General features: G+C 39.0%; 1 protein-coding gene across 2 annotated transcripts in view; it reads right to left on the bottom strand.

Moving 5' to 3' along the window:
- The window catches only part of prex2 (phosphatidylinositol-3,4,5-trisphosphate-dependent Rac exchange factor 2), a 101,914-nt gene that overhangs the window by 59,638 nt on the left and 18,182 nt on the right, over positions 1-24,094 (bottom strand). For both annotated transcript variants that reach the window (XM_044104561.1, XM_044104560.1), the window contains exons 2-10: positions 18,392-18,463; positions 17,024-17,146; positions 14,790-14,894; positions 11,204-11,305; positions 10,339-10,500; positions 6,050-6,183; positions 4,771-4,874; positions 1,822-1,971; positions 1,385-1,526 (exon numbers count right to left, since the gene is read on the bottom strand). In XM_044104561.1, coding sequence (XP_043960496.1) covers positions 1,385-1,526; positions 1,822-1,971; positions 4,771-4,874; positions 6,050-6,183; positions 10,339-10,500; positions 11,204-11,305; positions 14,790-14,894; positions 17,024-17,146; positions 18,392-18,463 — 1,094 coding nt within the window. The remainder of the gene's footprint in view (positions 1-1,384; positions 1,527-1,821; positions 1,972-4,770; positions 4,875-6,049; positions 6,184-10,338; positions 10,501-11,203; positions 11,306-14,789; positions 14,895-17,023; positions 17,147-18,391; positions 18,464-24,094) is intronic.

The raw sequence follows: 24,094 nt of genomic DNA, 5'->3' as shown, positions 1-24,094 counted from the left end.
GGACAGATGGCTTAGAGATGTTTTTTTGAGCACAGCTGGTCATCCAGGTGTTTTATGATCCCACAGGGAGTTTCTCTGCGCTGCTTTCTCACAATTTGATCTCTTCAGACTCCTGGAGATGACCGCGTTTGACTAGCTTTTGATCCTTTTTAATACTTTCAGCTGACAGATTCATTCCTTTTCTAAACCACGAGGGTTTGAGATGTTTGCAAAGACCTGAGGAGAAATCAGTACTGATTCTTCAAACCACTATGCCACATAACTTGGCCACAACTATGTCCAAATGCACTTTATTAGGTGTTTCGTTTCATCCTTCAGGCTTTTAAAAATGGGACTGCTTTTCAGTCTGATTATAAGTCAAAATAAACTGCTAAAAAAAATTTATTACATGGAAAGAGAAGAAAGTTCTAGAAAATAAACACTGTGACAAACTGTTATCTGGTTTGAAGTTTTTTCTAGCCTAGTAAAAACCAGCCAATTGTTCTATGCTTTGCTTTGGGCAGAGGGTCTGGACTCTCAGCTTTTAACTTGTGCAAAGTGTTGGAAGGCATCTATAATTTAAAATAAAAAGTAAACAAAAAATATTCAAAGATAAAAAAACAAAAGACTAAACACTTTGCTATAAAAGTTCTGGTTCACTCTGCACGTAACCTTATTAGTTTGAAAACAGTCAAATTCGGAACAAAAAAATTAAATTGTCAATGACAGTAGTATGCATCACTTGATTTTTAAACATTTTCTGTGCCAATTGCATTTCACGTCTGATACCTCAGATCGGCTCGAGGGTTTCAGCCTGGAACTTTAAAATATTAACAAACCAAACATTTTAGACCACAATTGGAAAGAGCAACAATGTATAAGGGGAATAGTCGGCTGAGCCACAAAAAGTACCTCCCTCTGATTTATGACTTTCATTTATTCACTAAATCAACCCCTGGCAAGCGTTGATTATTATGCATACTAATAATCCCTAAATAAAATTCAAGAGCTAAAAGGGACTGGATTTGATTTTCCCAGGACTGAGACAGCAGATATACACAATTTCTCCAAAACACATACCTTTTTTCCTTCCCTACTGCTGCTGTCTTTAGAAGTCCTTGCTAGTTTAAAACTGAAAGCTCAGAAAAGGAAGCTGATCTGTATTACAAGTGTCCAGTATAATACCCATCACACTGCAAAAGGCCTCCAGTGATAAAAATACAAACATCAAACATAGACAAGCATAATATTCTAGTCCGTCTTCAGGAGTCATTAAATAATCCAGTTGCCTTACAGTCACAAGCTTCTCACTGATGCAACAAAAAGAAAACCACAAGATCGCTGTTTGCAGCTCTTGAGAGTTATTTCCAAACCGTACCATCGAGATTAGAAAAGTCAGCCTTACCTTCCCAGGAAGCACTTGGGAAAAGTGGTAAGCTTCCGTTTCCGGTCCTTAATGAGGTTCCCTTTGGTCATGAGGTGGTAGAGCTTCTCTCCTTTTTCTGAAACCATGACCCACGTGTCCTGCTCCATGCCCAGCCTCAGACCTGTGCGGAGGAGGAAGCCGTTGCAGGAAGAAAGTCACACAGATGTTTGCACACCGCTTCTGGGCTACTCATCAATTACCAACTGGAGAAGGTTAATGCCCTCTAATTTTGCTGGGTAAGTAGCACCGTCTGCGTCAATAGTCTTTAAGCGGGTTAATGTCTCACATTACGGGACATTTATCTAGTGCAAAAATTTAAAATGCGCTAAATGGACTGAAAACATAAATTCCTGGAGTCAGATTATAGCTAATAACTCTTTGTGACGCAAGGCTGGTTAACTGAAGCAGCTTTTTACTTTTCCTCCGCTCCCTTTCTTTCATGATGGCCTCCAGCCACTCCTGTTTCTCCTCCGGGGTCTTGGCCATGCAGACGAACCACTTGTTCTTGGCCGTGTTGTGGATCTTCCAGCCGTTGTTAACGATGTTCCCGCTGCTGTGGTAGTCAGCTGTGCAGCACAGAAGAGAGGACACTGTCAGACACAGCTTCAAGGATTAACTTTAGTAGTTTTACAAAGCCATCTAATAGAAACAAACATTTTACTGAATTCATGTCTAAGGGGACAGGCATCAGTTTGTATTCACTTTGATTAGGATACTCAAAAGCACACTATGGGTACAAACAGAAAAATGAGAGACAAAAGAAATAAACTTGTTTAGAAGATTTTGAAAAACCAAATAAAATTATGACAGTCCCTTTTAAACCTGCATGCATTTTGTATAGTTATTGAAAAACTATTTTTTAGAACTCAAACACTAGCCACATATTAATTTCTTTTTAGTTTGAGACCTCAACTCTCTATTGACTGGCTTATTAATCATCATTCTTCTTCCTTCATTAAATAGATTTTTTTTAAAACACAAATTAAGAAGGCCTAATTTTTTTGTAATAATGTACTAACTTAGAAGAAGATCCCCCTCGGAGCTGAAGGCTAATTAAGATTCACTAGTAAACTCTGAAATCATTTACACTGCTCAGAAAAACTGTTTACACCCGAACATGTTTTTGTTTGTCTTTTTTGTTATCCTGAAATGTTCCAGATCATTAAACATTTTGTAATGAGACAAAGAAGCATTGTGATGAATAAATCACTTCAACATGACCTGTCTGACAACTTGAAGTAGGCCATAAGACCTCAAGGAGCATCACATCCTTGAATCTAATGAAATTCATGAATAGATGAGTTTCCGACATCTGGTAATCTAGAAAGGGTTAGAAAGCCAGCAAACCAGTCAGTCATTATCTATTTGTGGAGAAAACATGGAACAGTGGTGAACCTTTATAGGAGTGGCATCACCAAAATTACTTGAAGCATTGATGACTCATAAAGGAGGTCATAAAAAACCCAGAAAATCAACCAAAAGTACTGGAGTCTCCCATTGCCTCAGGTAAGGTTAGTGTTCATGATTCAACAATGAGACAGGAAATGACATCCAACCCAAATAACCAAGAAGAACACTGTGTAACATTTGTCCAAACATTTCTTGATGATCCTCAAGTCATTTGGAGATTCTTCACCGATGAGATGGAGAGTTTTGGAACATTCATGCTCTGTTACACGTAATGAGGAACGAATTGCCTTTGGAGCAACATCTCTCAGAGATCCTGTAGATATTATCTGCATTCCAGATGATTTTTTTTTACGTAATGGTGTGGTCTTAATAAGAGTCTTAGCAAAACCTAGTATTTTAAAGAACAACCAGGCAGCGCCTTAAAACAACTGCATGCACAAGCTGCTTACACTTTTTTAAAACGTCAACATCAGAGTCAGACATGATGCTGCCACTACATGTTTCAAGCAAACCATGGAAGGAAGTGACACAAAAATCTCTGAGCGCATCTTCCTCCTTCACAAAATGTAAACAAAAATTGAGTAGCGTTACATTTAACCTCTGTAGGATATGTCTTTGGCAGGAAAATAATAAGAAAAAAAACATGTGTCATATTACCCTCTAGAGCTATATACTTATGTTTGTTTTGGTTGTATTTACCCTGAATGTCCTGCACAATGTCTGCTTCCTGCTTTTGGAGCAGTCTCTGGTCCACCTGCATCCACATACGCATTCAAACTGCAAATTCACTTCAACTAAACCAAAACCCAGGTTTTCAGGTGGACCAGAGTTAACATTTTTGGTCCACATTAGTTTTACTGCACATTTATACCCTGATTTGGAAAATGAAAGTGTGAAGCAAACTGGACATTAAAGGCAAAAGAACTAGAGTTTGCTTACAGTGGATTAAACAGGGCTAGTGTGAATGCACTATGAGATGATCAACAACAAAAACAGACTGAGTTGATACCTTGAAGTTTAGTCGAATTAGATTTTTTTTTTTATCTTTTGAGGAACAATTCAAATACCCTCAAGCTCAGGGGTGGGTCCTCCTGGTCCTCGAGGGCCGGTGTCCTGCAACTCTTAGATGTCACCCCGGTCCAACACACCTGAATCACCTCCCAAGTGCAGTCAGGTTCTCCAGAGTCCTGCTAATGACCTCATTATTTGATTCAGGTGTGTTGAAGTAGAGATGCATCTAAAAGTTGCAGGACACCGTCCCTAAAGGACCAGGAGGGCCCACCCCTGCTCTAGCTGAACTCTTTTTTTTCACAAGTAAGAAAAAGCACAATATAATAACCATCAATTTTAAACATAGCTAAAAGCAGATATAGTGTGGTGTTCTATGTATGAGATTCCTCGAGGGCGTTGGTTTTAAGCCCAGACGGCGAATTTTGGCCTGGGAAAAAGTCAATGCACTTTCATTACCCAGGAATCCCAGCTAAAATACTCCTGTCACCCTGGATTTCAGAGATCTCCTGTCTGTGGTGCAGAACACCCGTGAGTTTCTGCTCTGCTGCCTGCTTCACATGTTTATCCTCATGCTCTCTCCAGAACCAAACCTATCAATCTCCCACCAGAAACATGAAAGCCCGAATGTCCATCCAAGTCTGCTGGAAGGGAGAAGGTGAAATCTACAAATATAAATGATAATCAGCGGCTGCAAGAGGCCAAGAGTCACAAAGCGCAGGAGTTCATCCAGAACAAGCAGTAGCGCAGTCTCAAGGCTATGCAACCACAGATGGCAAAAGTGCTGTTGGATAAATAACCTTTCAACCACTAACAAAGTTTAGCCGATGACTAAATTGCTCACCTCTTTGCATTAATTTGAAGCTTTATTTAAGCTTTCCAGAAGGAGCAGAATTCAGAAAATATAATTGAAGTGGTGCTTTTTTTGTTGTTGTTGCAGGGACTACCTGTGCCATCGTCCACATTTTCCACCTCCATCACCTCAGTGTTGATTCTTCCTCTGAACTGGTAGCGTGGGCCTTCGCTGGATGCTTTGCTGTTTTTCAAACGCCTTCCAAACAGAAAAATAGAACCACATGGTTAGACTTAAAAGGTCAAATCTTTCTGTCCTTTTATAATGGCTACATAGCCCAACTTCTTTGTCTAAATACAACATCTCAACTACGGTCAATGCCAACCTTGACCAAGATGCTTAAAGAAAATTAATCTTTCACTTTGGAATTCGAGTGGCTTGCTTGGCGGAGAACTTGGGATCATAAAGTCTTTGTTTGGAAACCGGTCCTGAAAACTCAGTCAGTCACCAATGGGTCTGACAGCGATCCACAACATGTGGAGGAGTCAACACAGAAAATGTTCAGCAGACACAAAATCAGCCTAAGTCCTTTAGGAAGCCAGCTTGTGAGCGGAACAGATCAGACCAGAAGAAAGGATTCAGGATGCCCACAGCATCATAGATCCCCCTCTGTACTTAACATTGGCCATGAGATTCTTTCCCACATATTCACTGTCTTTTTTTATGCCAGTCCCACATGAACTATCCGCTGGTAAAATCTAAATTTTATCTTCAGTTTGCTTAAATATCATATTTTCTTGTTTTTTCCATTTTAAAGACTGACTAAAAGACACTAAATCTAGCAATCATGCAATAGTAAATACAAATCTTAAGACAAAACTGATCAGACTTTAAAAACTATAAATTGGTGAGTTTGTTTCACCATAAAATGAATGTACTCTACTTAAAAGTTAGATTTTTCCTCTGTTTTTTATTCTACTTTAATAAAACTTGAACTTTTTTTCCAGTTTTAACCAGGGCACCCACTGCCAATAAGTTTGTGTGAGACTGCATAAGTAAGCTAATATATCAAATTTATTGAAATTTTTTGAAAACATTTTTAGAACACATTTGATTGTATTTTTCCCATTTTCCTACACAATAAATGCATTTGCTGTATGAATTCAATAAAAGAAAGAAAACATTTATGTTGATTATAAGAAACAAATAATTAATGATGTAGCACTGGCTGCAACTGTATCCACAAAAATATACTGTTTCATATACTTTTGTGTGTTTTCTTGTATTTTAAAAGTAAAAGTTCATGATTCTACTTGTTCAAAATGTATCTCCGCGGGAAAGGTTGCTTCTAGAAATATACACATGTGTGTTAAAACTCACAGCAGTGTAAAAATGGACACGACACACTCGTGATAAAAGGACAGGAGATTCACCTGTTCTTTCTCTTGCAATAAACCAGAAGCTTGTCAAACAAGAAGAAAACCCTCTCTTGTATGTTTCCAGCTGAAATCTTTAGCAGGACGCCCTGCATCAGCATCTCTGTGCACGTATCTGTGATGTTGGATCCCTGGAGGAGAGGGAAGCGGGGAGACAAGCACAGAAATGAGAAGAATTACATTAACACTTCAAATCAAATAGAACTTTCATGATTTATGATAATGCACTCTTTTGTTTCAACATTTTGTGACGTTACTCCATCCCACTTTATTGAGTTGAAAGAGTGTTTTAGTCATCTCCACAACTTGATTCATCTGCTGTGGTCCTTCTTGTCCTGTGAAAACCTCAGAGGCTTTCACAGGACAGCTGGATTTATACTTAGGTTAACCTGCACACAGCTGGAGCTTCTTTACCGACTAGGTTTTTAAAAGAGTTGGTTGCACTGGATTTTATTTTACGGTATACGAGTAAAAAGGGTTGAAAGCAAATGCATGCCACACTTTTTATCTATTTTTTTTTTTTTGTAAAAGCATTTTCTTACATATTCCTTTCTTTCATGCTACCTTATAAAAGCTCAAGTAGATTGTAGCAGCAACATAATACAGCGTAGGGAAAAAAAAACAAATGGGGATGAATAGTTTTTAGATATCACTATGAGAGAGAAAGTTTCAATATCTCTCATGTACAGATATAGCGCTGGTCTGTTGGGGGTCTACGTAGCCCAGCCTTTCCTGTTCCCTCTCTCAGGGGTCTGTGAAAACAGTTCCTGCTTCCTTCGAGCAGATTGCTGTGGGACGTTAAACACAGGGTGGTTAATAGCCTAAAGAATAACATCCCATTCAGCCAGGCTACGCGCTGCGTTGTTGCGCCTGGTCCCCACATTTCTTGGGCATCCTGCTGCCGAAGTGATAAAGTGTGCTGTCTTTTCCCTTAAACTTTGTGCGCTCTGGGAATTTATGCGCCCCTGTTTGATCAGCCTCTCTCGAGGCTAAAAATAGCCCCACATGCGCACAGCGCTAGAAAATGTGCTAAGCATTTCCTCCTACTGGAGACATGAGCGGGCCAAAACCTTTTAGGCTTTTTCCTTCTTTCCTCACCCTTTCTTCTCCTTTTTCCTTCTTATGAGCAGTTCTCACTTTCCCCCCACCCCAGTCTCTCCTCCTCTGTGTCTTTTATTCCTTCCTCCATGCTTTCCTTTTTTCTGTGTGTGTGTGTGTGTGTGTGTGTGTGTGTGTCTCTCACGGCTTTTGACCAGATGTTAAACTAATTTGCAGCAAGTGAATGTGTGCACACCAGACAGAAAACTTGTTTTGATCATTCAGGGCCAACAATGACATCAAAAAATCTCAGACAATGAAAATAAATTTCCTTACGCCAAGCCAAGTGTTACCCTTTAGTGTTTTTTGACACATTAAAGAAAAAAGAAAGCTTGTTCTCTTCTAGACAACTTTCCCTTACGTCTAAGGCTAATTTGGCTTGAGTCAAAGTTCTTCTAAGCACCATAACCTAATTTTTAGCATGGATTTAATGGAGGCAACCAACTACCAGACATAAAAAAGGCAACAACCATCAAGAGAAAGGATCAAGGTCTAGCAAATTGGAGGACAAAATTACTCTTGTTTTTTTACACCTTCAAATAAGTGTAAAAAAAAACAAAAACATTACTGTGATTTAGTTCAAGCTTTCATTTATGTACTTTGGATGATTGTGTCTTACATCTACAGGAAACCACAAATTCATCTTGTTGGATCATCTAAACGTAACATCAGACCAACAAAAAGGTCACTGCTAGAGAATTTGATCGTTCAAGAGCTGCATCTAAGCATGTTGAATAAAAGGAAGAGTGGAAGGAAATAGCAGGATTGAAATAGGTACGATAACAGCATCCTTGAAAGAATTGTGAAGCAAAGTCCAGTCATGAGTTCAGGGAAGGTTTACAAGGAGTGAGCAGCAAGTGGAGTCAGTGATTCAAAAGAGACCATCACCCGTTGTCATGAACGAAGTGACTCTTTGTGGAAAAACCAAGAGACATTTAGGTCAAAACGGTTCGATCACATTATGTAATATTAATGTGTTAACATTTTCAGATTAATTACATGCCTTAACACATTAATGCTGACAACCCTATTTATTTTTTTTTGAGCAAAACAACTGCACACAGGAGTGTTTTAAAGGACACAACAGGAATCCTAGGGCTTGAATCATTTAATCAAGGTCAAGGATGAGAAAATCTTTCCAAAGAGGCCAAAAGTAAATCCCAAAACAGAAACACTACAGATTAACTAAAGAAACAACAGAACAGAACACTAGGTGAAAGCCAAATGGAAACTACAACACCGAGGTCTAAAATTGCAACATTACCATGTCCTAACTTTGACAAAATACACACAACCAACCAGCAATCACAGTCCTGCCAAGCGCTGGCAGTCATCACAGTTGTGACCACAGCGGGCCATCGCCCTGTCTCTCCCACGCGATGTCCACAAACCTGCCAGGAGGCCCCTGAGGCAGGCACACAGTGGAGCAGGTCAGCGCTAATGAGCAATCAGTCTGGACAGGGGAAATGGGAACGGAAAAATTTTCACAATCACCTCTCCTCTCATCCCTTCCGTCATTCCTCAAACACCCACACAGGAAAAACAAAATGCAAACCATCACTCATTCCTCTTTTTTTTCCTCCTCTTCTTCTCGTCTTTTTCTCTCTAGTTTGTAGTTCCCTCTCTTTCGGGGGACCTGCAGTGTGGTGAGCCTGGGGTGCAGCCGTCAAGACGGTACAGGTCCAGAATGAGCTAATGTTTGTAATTAATAAAAGTGCAAAAGAGAAACCGCAGAGAAGAAGCAGCCAGGAGTACAGATGTCACCCCACCCAACTCTGAGCCCAGCACTGACGGCTCTATTCTTAGGCTTAGTGCTTACTTAACCTGGTATATTTTGTGTATGTACTGGATTTTTATTGTGTGATTATTTCTATTCAGATTTGAAAGGGAAACCACAGTTATAATCAAGATGCTTAGCCTTTGTTTGGCCAGTGCAGATGATCGACTCAAGATGAATAACTTCACATCTGTTTATGCTTCTGCAGCAGATTTTACACTGAAACACAAAATATGTCCTGCTAATACTAAAAACACATCTCAGAACAATCACTACTGCTAACTTTTCTCCATTTCTCCATCATTGCCATTAAAAACCCAAAATTCAATACAACAGGTCAATTGCATCGTATTACTTATTTTTCCAATACTACTACTTCTCCCATAAACCATTGTTGGACCTTGTTAACTAATTTTATGATAGATCAACACAAAGTAGTTCACCTTTGTGAAGTGAAATGAAAGTGATGCATGTTTTTAAAAATCATCATAAAAATCTTAAAAGTGTGGTGTGTTTTCCCATTGAGACGCCTTTACTCCGGTGCCTACAAATACAATCCAGGGCAAACGACTCCCTGCAAAAGTAATCCAATTGCTAAACAGTAATCTTCTTGTGTTTAATGTGATCTCTGTAAATATTGACAGCTGAAAGACTGAGAAATTGAGTAGTGGTATCGTGCTGTGGGGAGGATAATCCAGCTGCCTTGCCTGAGATAAATGGCAACGCACGTTTTCCTGTAAAACACCAATCATAACACAATTTAATCCAAAATTTACAACACATCAAATGAAAGAAAAAAAATAACCATATACTAAATTGCTTAAAAATATTTAATAAAAAAACAGATACAAAAGCATGAAGAAATGTTTCAAACTGTTAATTATTGTCAGACGCTGTGACAGACTTGAGACTGAATGGAGGTTCACCTTCCAGAAGGACAGTCACCCATACAGTGACCCTTTGAAGGGCTGCAACAAAATGACTTGGATCAAATCATTTTCATGTGTTAGAGTGGTCCATCCAAAGTATGCTTATTTTATGCAAAACATAAGAAGCTTATGTGTTGCATCAGAATCTGTTGCAAAACATAAACTTCAATCAAAGATTCTAACTTTACCCAATCTGAGCTCAAGTTATTTCCCAAAAGAATAGTGAGTTTCTGGTTGTTTCACTTCACAGTCCTGCACTTCAATCCTTGACTTGTGTTGGTCAATAAGAAACAATCTCAGAAAAATATATTGAAGTTTGTTGGATTTGAATACTGAGTAGATTGCAAGGCACTATAGGTGGTTGAGAAGCAGACCCAACTTGAAGATTTAGAATAAAAGCTCTAGGCCAAGTTAAAGTTCACTAAAATGAAACAGTAACACAAAAAGGTAATAAAAAATTTAAGTTCTTGATGGAGACCCACCTCCCATCCCTCGATATGGGACTGCCATTCTTCTAAAATCTCTAACTTCTCCATCTGCCTCTTGGCTTCATTGATGCTGGAGCACACTGCCTTCATCACCTGGAGGGACTCCTGCACCAGCGCGTGGTCGTTGTGCTTCCTCGGGGTCCTCTTCAGCAGCTCCTTTGAAGTTAAAAATAGCACATATACACAGCGAAAAGTAATCACACCCTGCTTTGCTTTCAGGAGAAATAAATCAAAACCTGTAAGAAAACTGCTTTACATTTTCTTCTCCACTTCACTTTTCCCCCCTCCGGTAGCTTTTCAGATCTGTGCCACCGCCTGCCGCAGCCTACCAATAGTGATGGGAACCTCATAGTCTAAACAGTGCTTCAGCATGTCAGCTACCACAGGGCAGATTTACACTCTTCTGGATATCTTTGCAGCCACTGATGGCTATCTGTGTCACTTTAAGGAGGAGGGGAGGCCCCCAGCAGCTGGAAACCTTAAACTGGCTGAGCATCAGATTACCCCCCCCTCCTTATTATTATAGCATCCTTGTGCACATGCTAGTGGCTGTTTAGGGAATGCTGGGTGAATTAATAGATCTCAACAAGATGAATGACATGGGACCGCTCAGATCATCTAGTCAGGCACACAGCCTTTGAAAACGCCTTGGATTTCACTCACGTTTCATACAGAAAAGGGGAAAAGTCTGAGCTGAGAAGCGGGTGAGCAGGTGCGAATGAGTCCAGTCGATGTGTCTGGATGAACAGCTGGCAAGGAGCGATGGTGATAGGTCTTGTAATATTGCGGCGGTGTGGCTAAGCCTTTGAACTAAAGCAAAGACCCGTCCGTGTCTGCAGAAAATGAGGGCTGTACTCACTTTGAGCAGCAGCGGGTACTTGCAGATCCTCTGAATGGGAGCTACCAAGTAGCCTTCAAGTGGGACCTCGGTGTTTTTCCTGCCTCCCAGCAACATGCAGTTCTGCAGCAGAGAAGAGGGATGGCAGGTTAATCATTAGCCAGGTCTATGAGGTTTTAATGGTCAAAGCCTCTAATCACTGAAACATTTTTTCCATCACATGCAAGCCATTGATTTAAGAGCAATGATTAATTATGGGAGTTATTTTTGCTAAGATGAATAAGTTGTTTCCTTCAGCACAAACATTAATCTACATTTATGTTCAAAGGATAAATGTGGAAATAGATTAATGCTTGAATTTAGCAGGAGGGAATATGTAACGGGAGCAGTTTAACAGCCAGGGGAATGGTAAATTTATATAGTTTTGACTGTTTAATCTAGAACATAAATTGTATGTATTTGTTTTACAAAAGCACCTAGAGATTACATTTATAGTGAATCTTTGGAAGAATAAATATTAAACTGCACTCAAATGTTTGGAAGTCATTTAATAAAGACACTTCTGTGTGATCATTACTGTAAAGCTGCCATAAACACAGAGGCTTCTTTCACATCCTCATGCACACAAAACACCCTTACTCTCTCAAAATCTTCCTATTATGTAACTTATCTGAGACAATAACTAAACAAATAAATAGATGGACGAACAGATGGATTGATCGATCAGCTGTGTTCATAAAGCAAAGGAAGTACTAAAAATGTACTTTTTCCTGCATAGTTTTACAAGCAGAATTTCACAAATCTTACTTTGTTTTTAAGAAGTGTGGAGTTATTCAGATAAGGTCCGAGCAGCCTAACTATGTAAGAATTTTCACAAATACATTAATAACTCCTTAAAGAAAAAACAAAAAAAAACAAAAAAAAAAACACTGAAATTGCTCTTTATCTCTGAATCACAAACTGCAAATCAAACGCCAGTGTGCACATCACCGGAGGGGTGCCCGTCCCCACTGCTTTCACATGTAAATAAGCTTTTCATGGGTGTGTCATGGTGTCTCCTTGGAACATGCCACCCCAGCTATTTTATCCAAATCCAAAACTGCCACTGAGGGGAGGCGATTGTTAAGCACCAATAAATGCCCACTCTCCATGACTCTTGCTAATAAATCCAACAGACCTCGTCTGTGGCTAACATGTGAGCACGTTCTCTGCCCTGATCATATGAGATTTTTATGACACTCAAGCACCAAACCTCAAGGACAAATATAGTTTTGAGTGGTTGTTTCTGCAACTGCAGTGAGATTAAAATCCAAGTCCCCACCTAGGTCATTTCTACCATCAAATTAATTGTCTTTGATGGTTTGTTGGTATGAATAGACATGCCATCAATCAAAATTTGTTATAATATTTCTGCGAAAATGCTTTTCATGGCTACTTCAGGATTATTAGGATAAAATTATGTCCAACAGTCTTGTCTGTCTTTAAATGACTTTAAATTTCTGATTTAAAGTTCCAATCAGCAGCTAGTCACAAACCTGGGAACTAGGACATTATTATTTGTACTGGGGGAATATATTTTTTAGAAACAATGCATGTGGAGATTCATTTCTGAATATTATTACATCAGTTTCATGACTGCACAGTAAAGCTGCACAATACATTCAATTGCAATCCCAATTGGTCTAATGTCTTGTAAGCTGTTATTTTAGAGGTGCCCTGCATTCCAGTACAATATTTAGTAAGTTAAATTAACTCTCTTTGTCTGTGCCAACACCTTGTATGGATTTAAAAACCTAGGGTGTGAAAACTCAGAATAAGTGATGGGGGGCATCATGGTCATGCAGAAAAATAAGAAAGAGAAGATTGGTTTGTGTTACGGAGATATTTTACTCAGCGTTTGTCAAACAGCTTAGAAGAAACAGTAGAGAACTAAATAGAAGAGGTTTCCAAATTTGCCGAAAAACAGCACACAAAGCATGATATTCTGCTTTGACTTTGATATGACAATCAAATCAAATAAGGCTGATTTAATTATAATCTACATTTTCAGTTTCCATGACTATTCACTATGTCTAATGCAATTTATCATTTAGAGTCCTGCCTAAAATATGTGAGCATTTTCTAAGTTAGTGTACCATCAAAACATTCTACTGATTCAACTAACAATAACAGTCTTCAGTGTGAAGGTTGTCACTGAGGGAGGAAACCACAAAGTTTTAGTATCCCTCAGGTGTTTTCTATATCTGTATTACTATTAACACTATCAAAAAATACATTTGTGTTTTTCTTTTTGGGTGCTAAAAGGTGTAAGAAAGAATGAGTTTCTTTCCTTCTAAGCTCTTTTAATAAATCTCAGCAGCCCTTCAGAAATATGACAATTGATGTAAGACTCTACATTATTTAAAAAATACACAGGGTTTCTGCTTGTATAACATTCTAAAGCGCTTTAAGCAACAACTATTACTTTTTTCTCTTTTAAATAAGTAAAATCAAATTTCATGGGTGTGAAAGTTCAATTTTCACACCCATGTCACTTTGAGTGAAGTCACTGAAAGTGACTTCATCTCTTCAACTAAAATAAATAAAAATGACCAGGATGTTTCTGCTAAAATTTCAGCTGCAATCTGAATTGGTTACATCAAAGTCTTGTCAGAATGTCAGAAATCGTCCCCTACTAGCAGCTAAACTAAGGCTTTGACCTTCACTTGATCAAAGTGACCCCTACCCTTGTGTTGTAAGTTAAAGGTTTCAAGGTGAGCTAGTAATGATAATTCTCATCTCCTCTCTAACACAAAATTTAGCTAATGTGCTCATGCATTACAGTGCAGGCACTAAGCTAAACTTTGTGGCAGGCAGTAAGCCAAAGGTTTACTGGAGGTTAATGGCTATCCTCTCACTGGTCACTACAGGTCCCAGTAGGTAAGCCGAGGTATAGCAACACATCGCTTTGTGTGCAGCTTGCAGAGTAACAAGAAACCCAAACGGCCCAGATGGAAGGCTTGGTCCCCAAAAGGTCAAGGCTATAAATCAATGTCAATTAATATTGCTCTTCTTCTGGCTACCATGACCAAAGATGCACACAAAGAATCAATCAGACACAGATTGTGGTGCCACTGCTCTGTGATGACAGGTAAAGCATCTGCATTGACAATTTGAAACTTTCAGTCTATCAATTACAGACTAACAAAAGGTCACAAGTTTGTATCAGAGGCAGCAAAATCAATCGGTTCATAAAAGTGCAGCAAAGTTCAGTTTTCTGGATGTGTCCAAGCTGCCAACAAGAAAAAGCTTAGAAGAGAGAATGAAGTGATGATGAGCAGTAAAAAACTGGGAGTCACAAGATCTAAAGCTTAGCAGCAAATAAATGCGAGTGCATTCTGTGAACTGGAACTAAGGATATATTCATCCTTTGTTCTGGGAACACGATACTCCCATGTGGAAGTGAAAGTCTCCCGGGAACAGCAGGACAGGAAACAGAGGTCCGCCCACACATGGGGCAGACTTGTCTTGGGCCGGCCTTGATGCTGTCCAGTGTCTGTCTGCTGGTCACGGTTTGCATAAAGCCCATCTATGTTTCATCTCAAGCACTGAAGTTTACGTCTCTCACCAGTAAGCACGTCCTGACGCTTCTGATCTTATTCAGCTCCAGCAGCAGCCTCTGGGCCTTCTCGTGATTCCCACAGTATTCATCATAAATCTGGAAACGGTTCTTCTGTGGGACACAGGGAAAGCCAAAATGAGCCAGAGGAAAAATGGCAACAAAGTTGTTGGACAAAAGGAAAAGAGCTAAGGGCATAAATAGCACTGTAAACTAGATACTCAATGTTCTGAAATGCAGTTTGAAAAACGTTCAATCATCTTGACACTTTAATTGAGCATTTACTCGCAATATCTTAAAAAAGTTGTAGTTTTTTTGTGACGAGCATCACAGATATAAGCACTAAAAGTGTACTTGCCAATAATTTAGCCACTTTGAAGGGAGTTGTTAACACTAAAATAAAAAACTATGTTAAGACTATGGTAAATGTCACCAGTATTTTGAAGCTCTTCTTCAGTTTTTAAATTATGGCCTTATCGCCACATTTCCATCCAGTTAAGAAATTTGGTCCTGGTCTTTCAAAATACTTGAAGTAGATATATCTAACATACTTTCACAACAGAATGAACCTTTTAGATATCTTCACTAAACAGGGCTGGTAAGAGATTTACAAGCATAGTTGTCACATTTATTTTCAGCCCTTTAGGATACAGTTAAACTTTTCTTCTTTTCCAATCGCATAGCTTGCACAAATTTCATTGGTTGCTTGGCAGGAGGCGTGCAAGTGTTAGTCGCCTCACTGTGCACGTTCCATAAGTAATGAAAGGAGAGGGAACAACATCGCCTCCCATGTGTCGAGCCCATTACTTTAAGGAAACGAGAAGGGGATGCACCGGAGTGAAACTTTTTATCATCCAGTCTCTTTGAAAGAAAGAGAGGGATACAATGACAACAAACGAGCATGCAGCTGGAAATTATCTAGCTCATTTCAATTGATAGAGCTCATTTTAATTTATTATGCGATTTATTGCTTATAAATGCATGTGTGAAAATGAAAGTAAACACCAAAACGTTTTAGTAAATAAAACTTTTAGAAAGTTTCTCAGTATTACATTGCTTGTTAATCCACCTTTTTATTTACATTGTAGGGATTTTGAAGGCTCTGCTGAACTTGAGAACCTCAAGGAAAAATGGCATATCATAACACTGAGCAGACATATACATTGTGAAATTCTTTTCATTCATCTTGAAGGACATAATGTATTTTGTGGTGAGAGTCTGTGCGTGCATCTGAAAGATGGCGGGTGGAGGGGTCGGGTCTTCCATCATATACTGTCATCCGTCTTGAAGCAATATGACCAGCAACTTTCCGCCAAAGCTATTCAAATGACACCCCATGCTCCATTGTCTTTGAGAGTCGACAGCGAGACCAGATCACACAGCCTCTAAATCACTGACTACAAAGTCACAGCAGACCAATGAAAATATCCCCGTCTGCAGGCAAGCTGCTGAGCTCCAACAATAAAGACGGAGGTCGGAACAAGTCGGGTTCTTACAAAATGTAAAATTCTAAGTTAACGCATTAATATCTATACTGACTATGTTATTCCTGGAAAAATTTGAATCAATTTAGCGTGGGGTTTCCATTGGTGTAGTTCAAACGAGTAAAGACATACTGACACAAGAGTGAAACTCAAAGGATTACCCCAATTGTCATCAATCAACCGCTAACTGGATTATTTTGTTATGGGAAAGTTTTTGCATGAACAAAAGACTTGTACAGCGTTGCAGAAGAGCAGTGTCTAATATGTTTTATCTCTGTGCACTCACATGATGACTTCAGACTGAATTATGGTCACAAGTTTTCAGTTTCTAGCTTTGAAGAGCGGCCCACTCCCTAAATCAAATCATCTCATAATAAACCTTCTGCCATCTGTACCGCAGATAGATCGTCTTTCTTTTCACCTGTCTCCAACAGCGGAGAACAGAAGTCCAACAGAAGGATGCTCAGATTTATTACACTTTAAAACCTATAACATGCCGGTACGCCTCAAGGCTCTGCATCAGAGTAATGTGATATATTGGCTCTTTGATCAGTATAACAGAGCCACATCCAGAATGTCACACATGTGCACCGTCTCATCGTGAGTAATCCAGAGAGATTAATTGATGACATGTGGAGTATCATCTTGTTTGGCGTTGTGCTGTGGGAGACCTTAGTGTGCTTTTGAAGGAAGTTTTCAGATTGCGAAGACTGAATCAAATTTAAAGCATCCAGAAGAGGAGATGAAAAAGCTACTTACAAAGTGCAAAAAGCAGCGGCCGACTTCGTGGTGAGCATGAGGGTCAGGCTGCAGCAGCTCCTCCACCATGGAGAGAAAGTCCTTATGGATGGCCAGAATCTCCTCAATGTTGGAGAATAAAACCTGACAGGTGAAAATGCTGCATTATTAACTAAAAACAAAAGCAACTGTGTTTCACCGTGGCAATAATGTGTTAAAGTTACAGTATGCAACTTTTATTTTTTTTTAAATATGTTTTTTGCATATTTGTCAAAATTGTCATTATGCCATGACAGAAAAATCAAGTTCCTCTGCCCCCTTTGTTCCTACTTCAATCTGGAAAAATACATAGCTCTGTCAGAAACAACCAATCAGAACCAGGAGGAGGGTCTTAGCGCCATAAATCATTCTCATGTATGCGCCACACACACCCAGGGTGTTGGAGAATAAAACCTTAATTATTTTTGTAGCTTGCTTTTCAATTAAAAATAGAATTTACAGTTGTACACTGATTATAACTTTTGATTGCTTATGTATTCTCAAATATATTTACACAACGGTGGAAGCTATTTATAAATAATTTATTTAGAAGATGAAAACCATTTTGTCCCCTCTTCCACTTTGTAATTATAAGTTTATAGGTTATGACTTCATTTGAAAAGCAGGGTAGAATAATTATGTTTATTCCTCATCGGTCTTGCAATAATTTTAGTATACCCTGATGTTACAGTCTGCTTATATCACATCAAAGCATGAAAATCAGAGCTCTTTCATTGGTTTTTGGGGTTAAAACAAATGTTAAAGATGGTATGCAAACAGCAAAAACAAAAAACAAAACAAAACCAACAAAAACAACAACAAAAAAATGGAACTTTGATCATTGGGTTTTAACTCTGGAGGAATAGATGTCATTTAGCCCCTCTGTGACATTGCAGTCATAATAACCGCCTGCTATCTAAAAAAACCCTCTCTGCACACCATGTTCCCAAACAAAACCTAACACACGGGGACATATTCCAAAACACGGACGTGCAGTAAATATCCTCTGAATGCGTGTTTACCTCAAAAAGTAAGCAAGCTCACAGAGCGGCTCCCACTGCGACGGAGCATCCTTTATTATCCTACAGCCGAGATCATTTATAAATAGATTAGATATTTGCAGCTGTTTCCTGCATCGCCTACATCTTTCTCTATTCAGAACTTGGCTAGTTAGAAAAATAAAAATGAAAAAAAAAAACAAACAAAAAAAACACTCCTTACTAGGACTGATTAGGCTTTGCATGTCATTCCAAACTTTTCACAGATTGAGCTATAGAATATATAAGGTTTCTCTGGAATGTTGAGGGGAAAAGTTAACTACCTTCAGCGTTATTTCACCAGTCTGCTTACCTTCACTGTTTCCTCTGTGATGTTTTTGTCGATTTTGGTGGCTGCGTATTGGTTGAGGCGATGTAGGAACACCTGAAGAAAAAGCAGAACGGAACAGGGATTAAATTACTCTAAGGCCAGCTAGATTAGACACTAATTGGGTATTGTTTGCATATATTCACATGTACAAAACATTTGCAATCCTCATAATTGAAATCCGATACCTCAAAACACAGCCATCTATAATTGCAGAGCATTGTATTTCAAAGGCAACATTAGGCAGCAATTGATGTAAGATGGAGAGGCTGACAGAGTGTGAACTGAGATGGATGGAAAGAGCTTTTACTCTGACATTCCTGTAGGAGTCCAGGTCCCATGGTGCTACACAAACCCCAAAAATTTCAATTAATGCTTCAGAGCACTTTCTGAAAATGATAAATTAACAAGGCGCATTTAAAACCTGCTCTCCAAAATGTGACCAGTGTGAAAATGACTCATTTCCTAAATTCTGCCTGGAGGAGAGCTTTGGAAGAAGAGGACATCCATCATCTGGAATTCCACAAAAATCTTTCTGTGTGGAATTGTTGGTGTGCAACTTGGCAGAAAGAAAAAGAAAATCTATTCACTCATGACTGATGCCTGTCCCTTACTTCAGGGAGCCTGGGACGCATACCAAAGCAAGTTAAATGTTTGAGTCGGTGCAACGCAGAGGATAAATTACATCACACAGCTGAAAATTTTAATCCTTTTGTATCTGATCTCCAACAAAGTTACAATCTCTGATGTTAGAGCTGGCAAGTTAAATTGTATTTTAGGTGTTTTTTGGGAAGTGGGGTTCTTAAAACTTAAGCAGCAGGAGATTTTGAATTGAACAACCTTTGGCTGGAGAAACATACATTTTGACCTGAGAGTCAAATTTAGGGTTTAGGGTCAACTGTCCCATTTCCCAGATTCTGTAAGCGGCAAAAGAGAATAGTCATGGAGAGCAGGGTATCCGTTGCCTCATGTTTGCAAATTATGTGGACTTGTTGGCTTCTTCAACTCATGAATCTCAGTTTGCACTGAAATGGTTAACAGACTTGTGTAAAACGGACAGGAAATGAGTCAAGATGGACAGACGGATTGACTGTGAATGCCATATGATCCAAATAAGATACCGACTACTCTACTTAAACACATCCAAGCTACCTGATTTGCAAAGGAGAGCATGTCTATTATTTTAGGGAAAAAAGCTCTATGAACCAAAATGAGAGGAAGCAATCCCACACAGAACACTGTGGTCCTTTGAATTAGCAAAATTTGCACCCATTCTGCTTTTGCATTCAAGCAAAATCTGAAATGTCATCAAAGGTCTCTGTGCGAGATCACACAAAGCCAACCCTTTATGACAGACGGCAAAAGAGGCACAATACCCCAGATTCTGACAATTCACCAGCACACACCCTTATTTATCAGTGACGATAAAAAGCAACACAGTGAGCACATGACCAAATAGATAGAAGTCTTTCTCAGTAGTTAACCTGAACAATGGGCATCCATTTACTGCCCCACTGAGGGTCACAATGCCATCTGTCACCCGATGTAGCCTCACAGCAGGCCCTCTGCCCTGAGAAAACTAGCATAATGCATCCAAAAAGCATATAAAGGGGTAACTTTAATGAGCAGCCATGCCAGGAATTTGCAACAATTATTCTTTTCAAAACAACATCTCAGGACTGTGAAAGCTGAATTTTCTTAATCTCACTATTTTGATGTAAAGGATCACTTCAAAAAGAGCACCATATAAGCGAGTGAACAAACTGAGGTTAGTGGTCGGAAAAAAGGGCGCGCACATAATCAGGCTCTTTGTTGTAGGGCAACTCAATGCTGATTACCATTCTGTAACTGCCTTGCCTTGCAACTCTGTCAGTCATGACCATTAGCATCTGATTAGCAAGTCTAATGGATGAAAACACTAAACAGGGTTCCTCTAGAACGTTGCAAATGCCTGACACAGTTCTTGGAATATGTGGTAAAAAGGGGAAAATATGACTTTCTGTCCCGTCTCTTTAGCTTCTCTGTCACCGCATCTCGAATAAAAAGAAAAAGAAAAAGAAAAAAAGAGTACACTCAGCAAAATCAATATCTGCATTTGCAAAGGATTATCTGCAGTACCGGTAAATATCTATAGCTAGATGGGGAACATTTGGAAAATTAAACTGTAGAGAATTTTCTGATATTAAAAGCATTAAATATGTTGCATAATGGAATACAGAAAGATCAATCCAGATTGGTCAGAGATAACACATTAGCATTTTAAAGATAAAAGAATGGATGTCTCATGAGGTGCTGCTGTAAAACGGAAACCATCTTCTTACGGCATGCCTTCCAACCTCAACATAGATAAAAACTGTGAGAAGTAGAACTAGATAAGAGCTAACCCTCTTTGTTTTATTTCTTGATGTGTGCATGGCTCGAGTACCTCTCTTCTAAACCTTTGTTAGTAACTGTCCCACCTTTCCTGCAAAGCAAACAGAAGGCTTTATTGACAGTGACAGGAAAAAGTGTTAGCATGACTATGACTCGTTTTCCAAGCTTTTATTACCTGCAAGCAACTGCAAAACTACAGAACTCTGCAGCAAACAAACTGCACACACTAAAAAGATTTTGTACGTTTGCCTTAGCAGCAAGTAACAAGGATAAAAGAAAGAAAATAATGTTTCAGTCTATTTCTATCCCTGAGCACCTAGCCATAATCACCTGAATTGTCACTATGAAAGCTGAGAAGGTGGCTGCACATTAAAACCTCATTAAAGTTTTCATTATGATACAGAACAGATGGGTTTGATGAATACATTAGGCCAATAACTCCATGCGGCAATTCATGTCATTAATCAACACCGGCCCACATGCTGCGGGCAACAAAGACACGGATGTGGAAATAACTGTTGCTTCATGCAGAAGTGGTATTTTCTGGATAAAAGATCATAATAACCCAAACTTTTGTGGTCATGCTTAGGGATGGACCAGTATTAGATTCTCGTAGTATGAGAGCTTAGAGGGGAGGAAAAAAACAACATGTTTTCACTGTATGAGTGTTTTATTATGAGCCTTTTCAGCTTGATTACAGGTGAGCATTTGATTGCTCTGTTGTTAACAGCTTGAAGGCGTTCCTTTTACGTTCGAAAAGAAAACTCCCGAGACCAGTAAAAAAGATGGGATTTCAGAAAAAGCTCCAGACAAACGCAAACATGAGAAAGACACACAGATAGTAGCTGCAAGATTAAGTTTATGTTACTGACAGACATGCTAACTGTTGTCTTTAAATGTGTTTATTTTACTAACAGCCATGCTAACTTTCATAGCTTGTCAACAAAATTTTTTATGTTACCGGCAGACATGCTAACTTGACGTGTTTAAAACATTTTTGCCATAAGAAGATAAGGTATCTATTTTTTAAATGCCTTTTAAAAAATAAATAAATTAGAGAGAATATTTTGTTTAGCAGCAGCTTATTCCCTCCTTAAGCTAACTAAAAGCCAACAGTAAAATGCAGAGCATGTAGCGAGTCACAGGTCTTTGTGTTTTGCTTTTGTTCTACATTTCCTCTCTAATTACTTCTGGGTTTTAGTTAGAACATTTGTTTTGTCATATTCAGTTTGTTTTTGCTAGTATGGTTTTGTCATTGTAGTTAATTCCTTTTTGTTTAGTTTCTCAGTTTATTCATGTGTTCTGTGTGTGCATTTTGCTTTATTTTTCTTGCAGCAGTGTTAGTCTCTTCCCCCTTGGTTTGTAGTTTTTTTCTGTCTAGTGTGGCTTCCTTTGTGTTAATTATTCACCTTCCCACAGGCTGCCTGTTTGCTCTCTTCACAACTGTTCCTAATCCCCTTTTTTACCTCCCCTGCATTCAGTCTCATTCTCCACTTTTATAAGCATATAAGCACCATTGTTGACATTGTTCTTTGTTGGTTCATCTGCTCTGCACTTATCTTATTTTATCTTTCTAATTTGCATTTTGTTTCATTAGCTTCAGTTCCCCCTCCTGGAGTTTTTGGGCTTAAACTTTATTTTTGTAAATTTATTTTTGCGCTAATAAATATCCTTAGTTTTGCTCCACTTCTGCCTCCGTTTGCCTGTGTTTGGGTACTCCACAACCCAGCATCCCATTTTGTGGCAGAGCAGGTGAAGCACTTCAGTCTCAATAAAATGAGTTAAAAACACAAGACCATTATGAAGCAAAATTCCTCTGGCACTGAATCAGGCATAACCACTGAAAACTTATACCTAGTCCGGAAAAAGAATATTAGTTCATGCAGAGTGACTGAAATTCTTTCCTGTTAAATAAGAAAAAAATCTGACCACAAAATTGGAGGGTAAGAATAGTTCAGGATACTTTTACGAATGGATATTACGTAACATGCTCCTCTGGCATCTCTTCATCAGAATGCCAAGATACAATCAACGGAAGCCAAGCTCCTCCCCTGGTAAACGTTTCCAACTTTGTCAATGAAACAGATGAATCACAGCAACGGAGTCTGGCAAAACAAAGGCCACTTGCTTCCTCAAGTAAGTAAACCACAGATGATGTCACAGAAGGACAATGATGGGCATTCCCACACTTCAAACCAAATTGCTTACTGTTTATTAGCCAAGTCAGAGCATGTCTCTGTGTCACATTGAGGTTATAGTCCTTGGAAAACAAAGCAGAGGAAAGGGTCACACAACTCAAGAGAACCACCCATAGCAACATAGGAACCTCCAACCCCAAATAAATGAATAGGAATCAAACAGCAGGGCAAACATTAACATCTGTTAAAAGATTTAAATCAGAACAAGTGGACGACTGAATAAGAGTACAACTCAAGTTTGATTAATCAGGCAAATTTTCCATTTTAGATTCTCATGAACTCCAGTTCATGAGGAGCAAAGATATTGAGAGCAATAGCACATGTGGCACCAGTTACAAAGCATGAGTTTAACCATTTTATTTTGCAGAATGTAGAATCTCTTGTTCCCACTAGAAAAAACTTCTAATTTTGCTTACTGATGTGGCTGCACATTGGAAAGAAAATATACTCTTTTCTCAAAGAGCCTATAAGACCCACTGCCGCTTTTGCTCGTTCATAGTTATAGTCAGGACAGTAGTAAACAAACAAACATCATGTTTAGGTATACCATAGGGCAGTGTTGTAGTCAAGACCACCTAACCCGACATCAAGTCCAGACTGTATCCAGACCGAGACAAGTCCAAGACTTTTATGATCCGAGACTAAGTCAAGACCAAGACCAGCGCTACGTGACACAATAAAATGTGAAATATGATCAAAATTGCTAATCAAATTGATCTGACAGATTAACATTCCCATAAAAACACCTAGATATTAAACACTTATAGCTGAAATAAATTTAACCAATATTAAAAGCAGAACAAACTCTTTGTTCTGCTTATCTTAAAAGATAATGCCCTGAGCATTTGCCCATATGATTCATGTCAGAAATCACCACTGTCTGCACTATTAAACATAGCATTTGTGGCAATGCCCTGACTGTAAACAACGCTCAATTATGAACACTGACCAAAGAGCAACAAGCAAGAAGTAACCAAGCACAAGGCGTTCACCATGACTGTTCTCACCCTCTCTCCCACTGCATGAAGCCAGGCAGCACAAAGTGCTGTAATGTCTACCATCATGGCAGACATTACAGCTGCCACTTTGAACGGAAACAATCAAAGAGCAATGTGCA

This window comes from Gambusia affinis, linkage group LG21 (assembly GCF_019740435.1).
Source record: "Gambusia affinis linkage group LG21, SWU_Gaff_1.0, whole genome shotgun sequence".
Classification (NCBI taxonomy): domain Eukaryota; kingdom Metazoa; phylum Chordata; class Actinopteri; order Cyprinodontiformes; family Poeciliidae; genus Gambusia; species Gambusia affinis.
The sequence above is the reverse complement of the archived record's forward strand: the minus strand, read 5'-3'. Positions and strand labels throughout refer to the sequence as shown.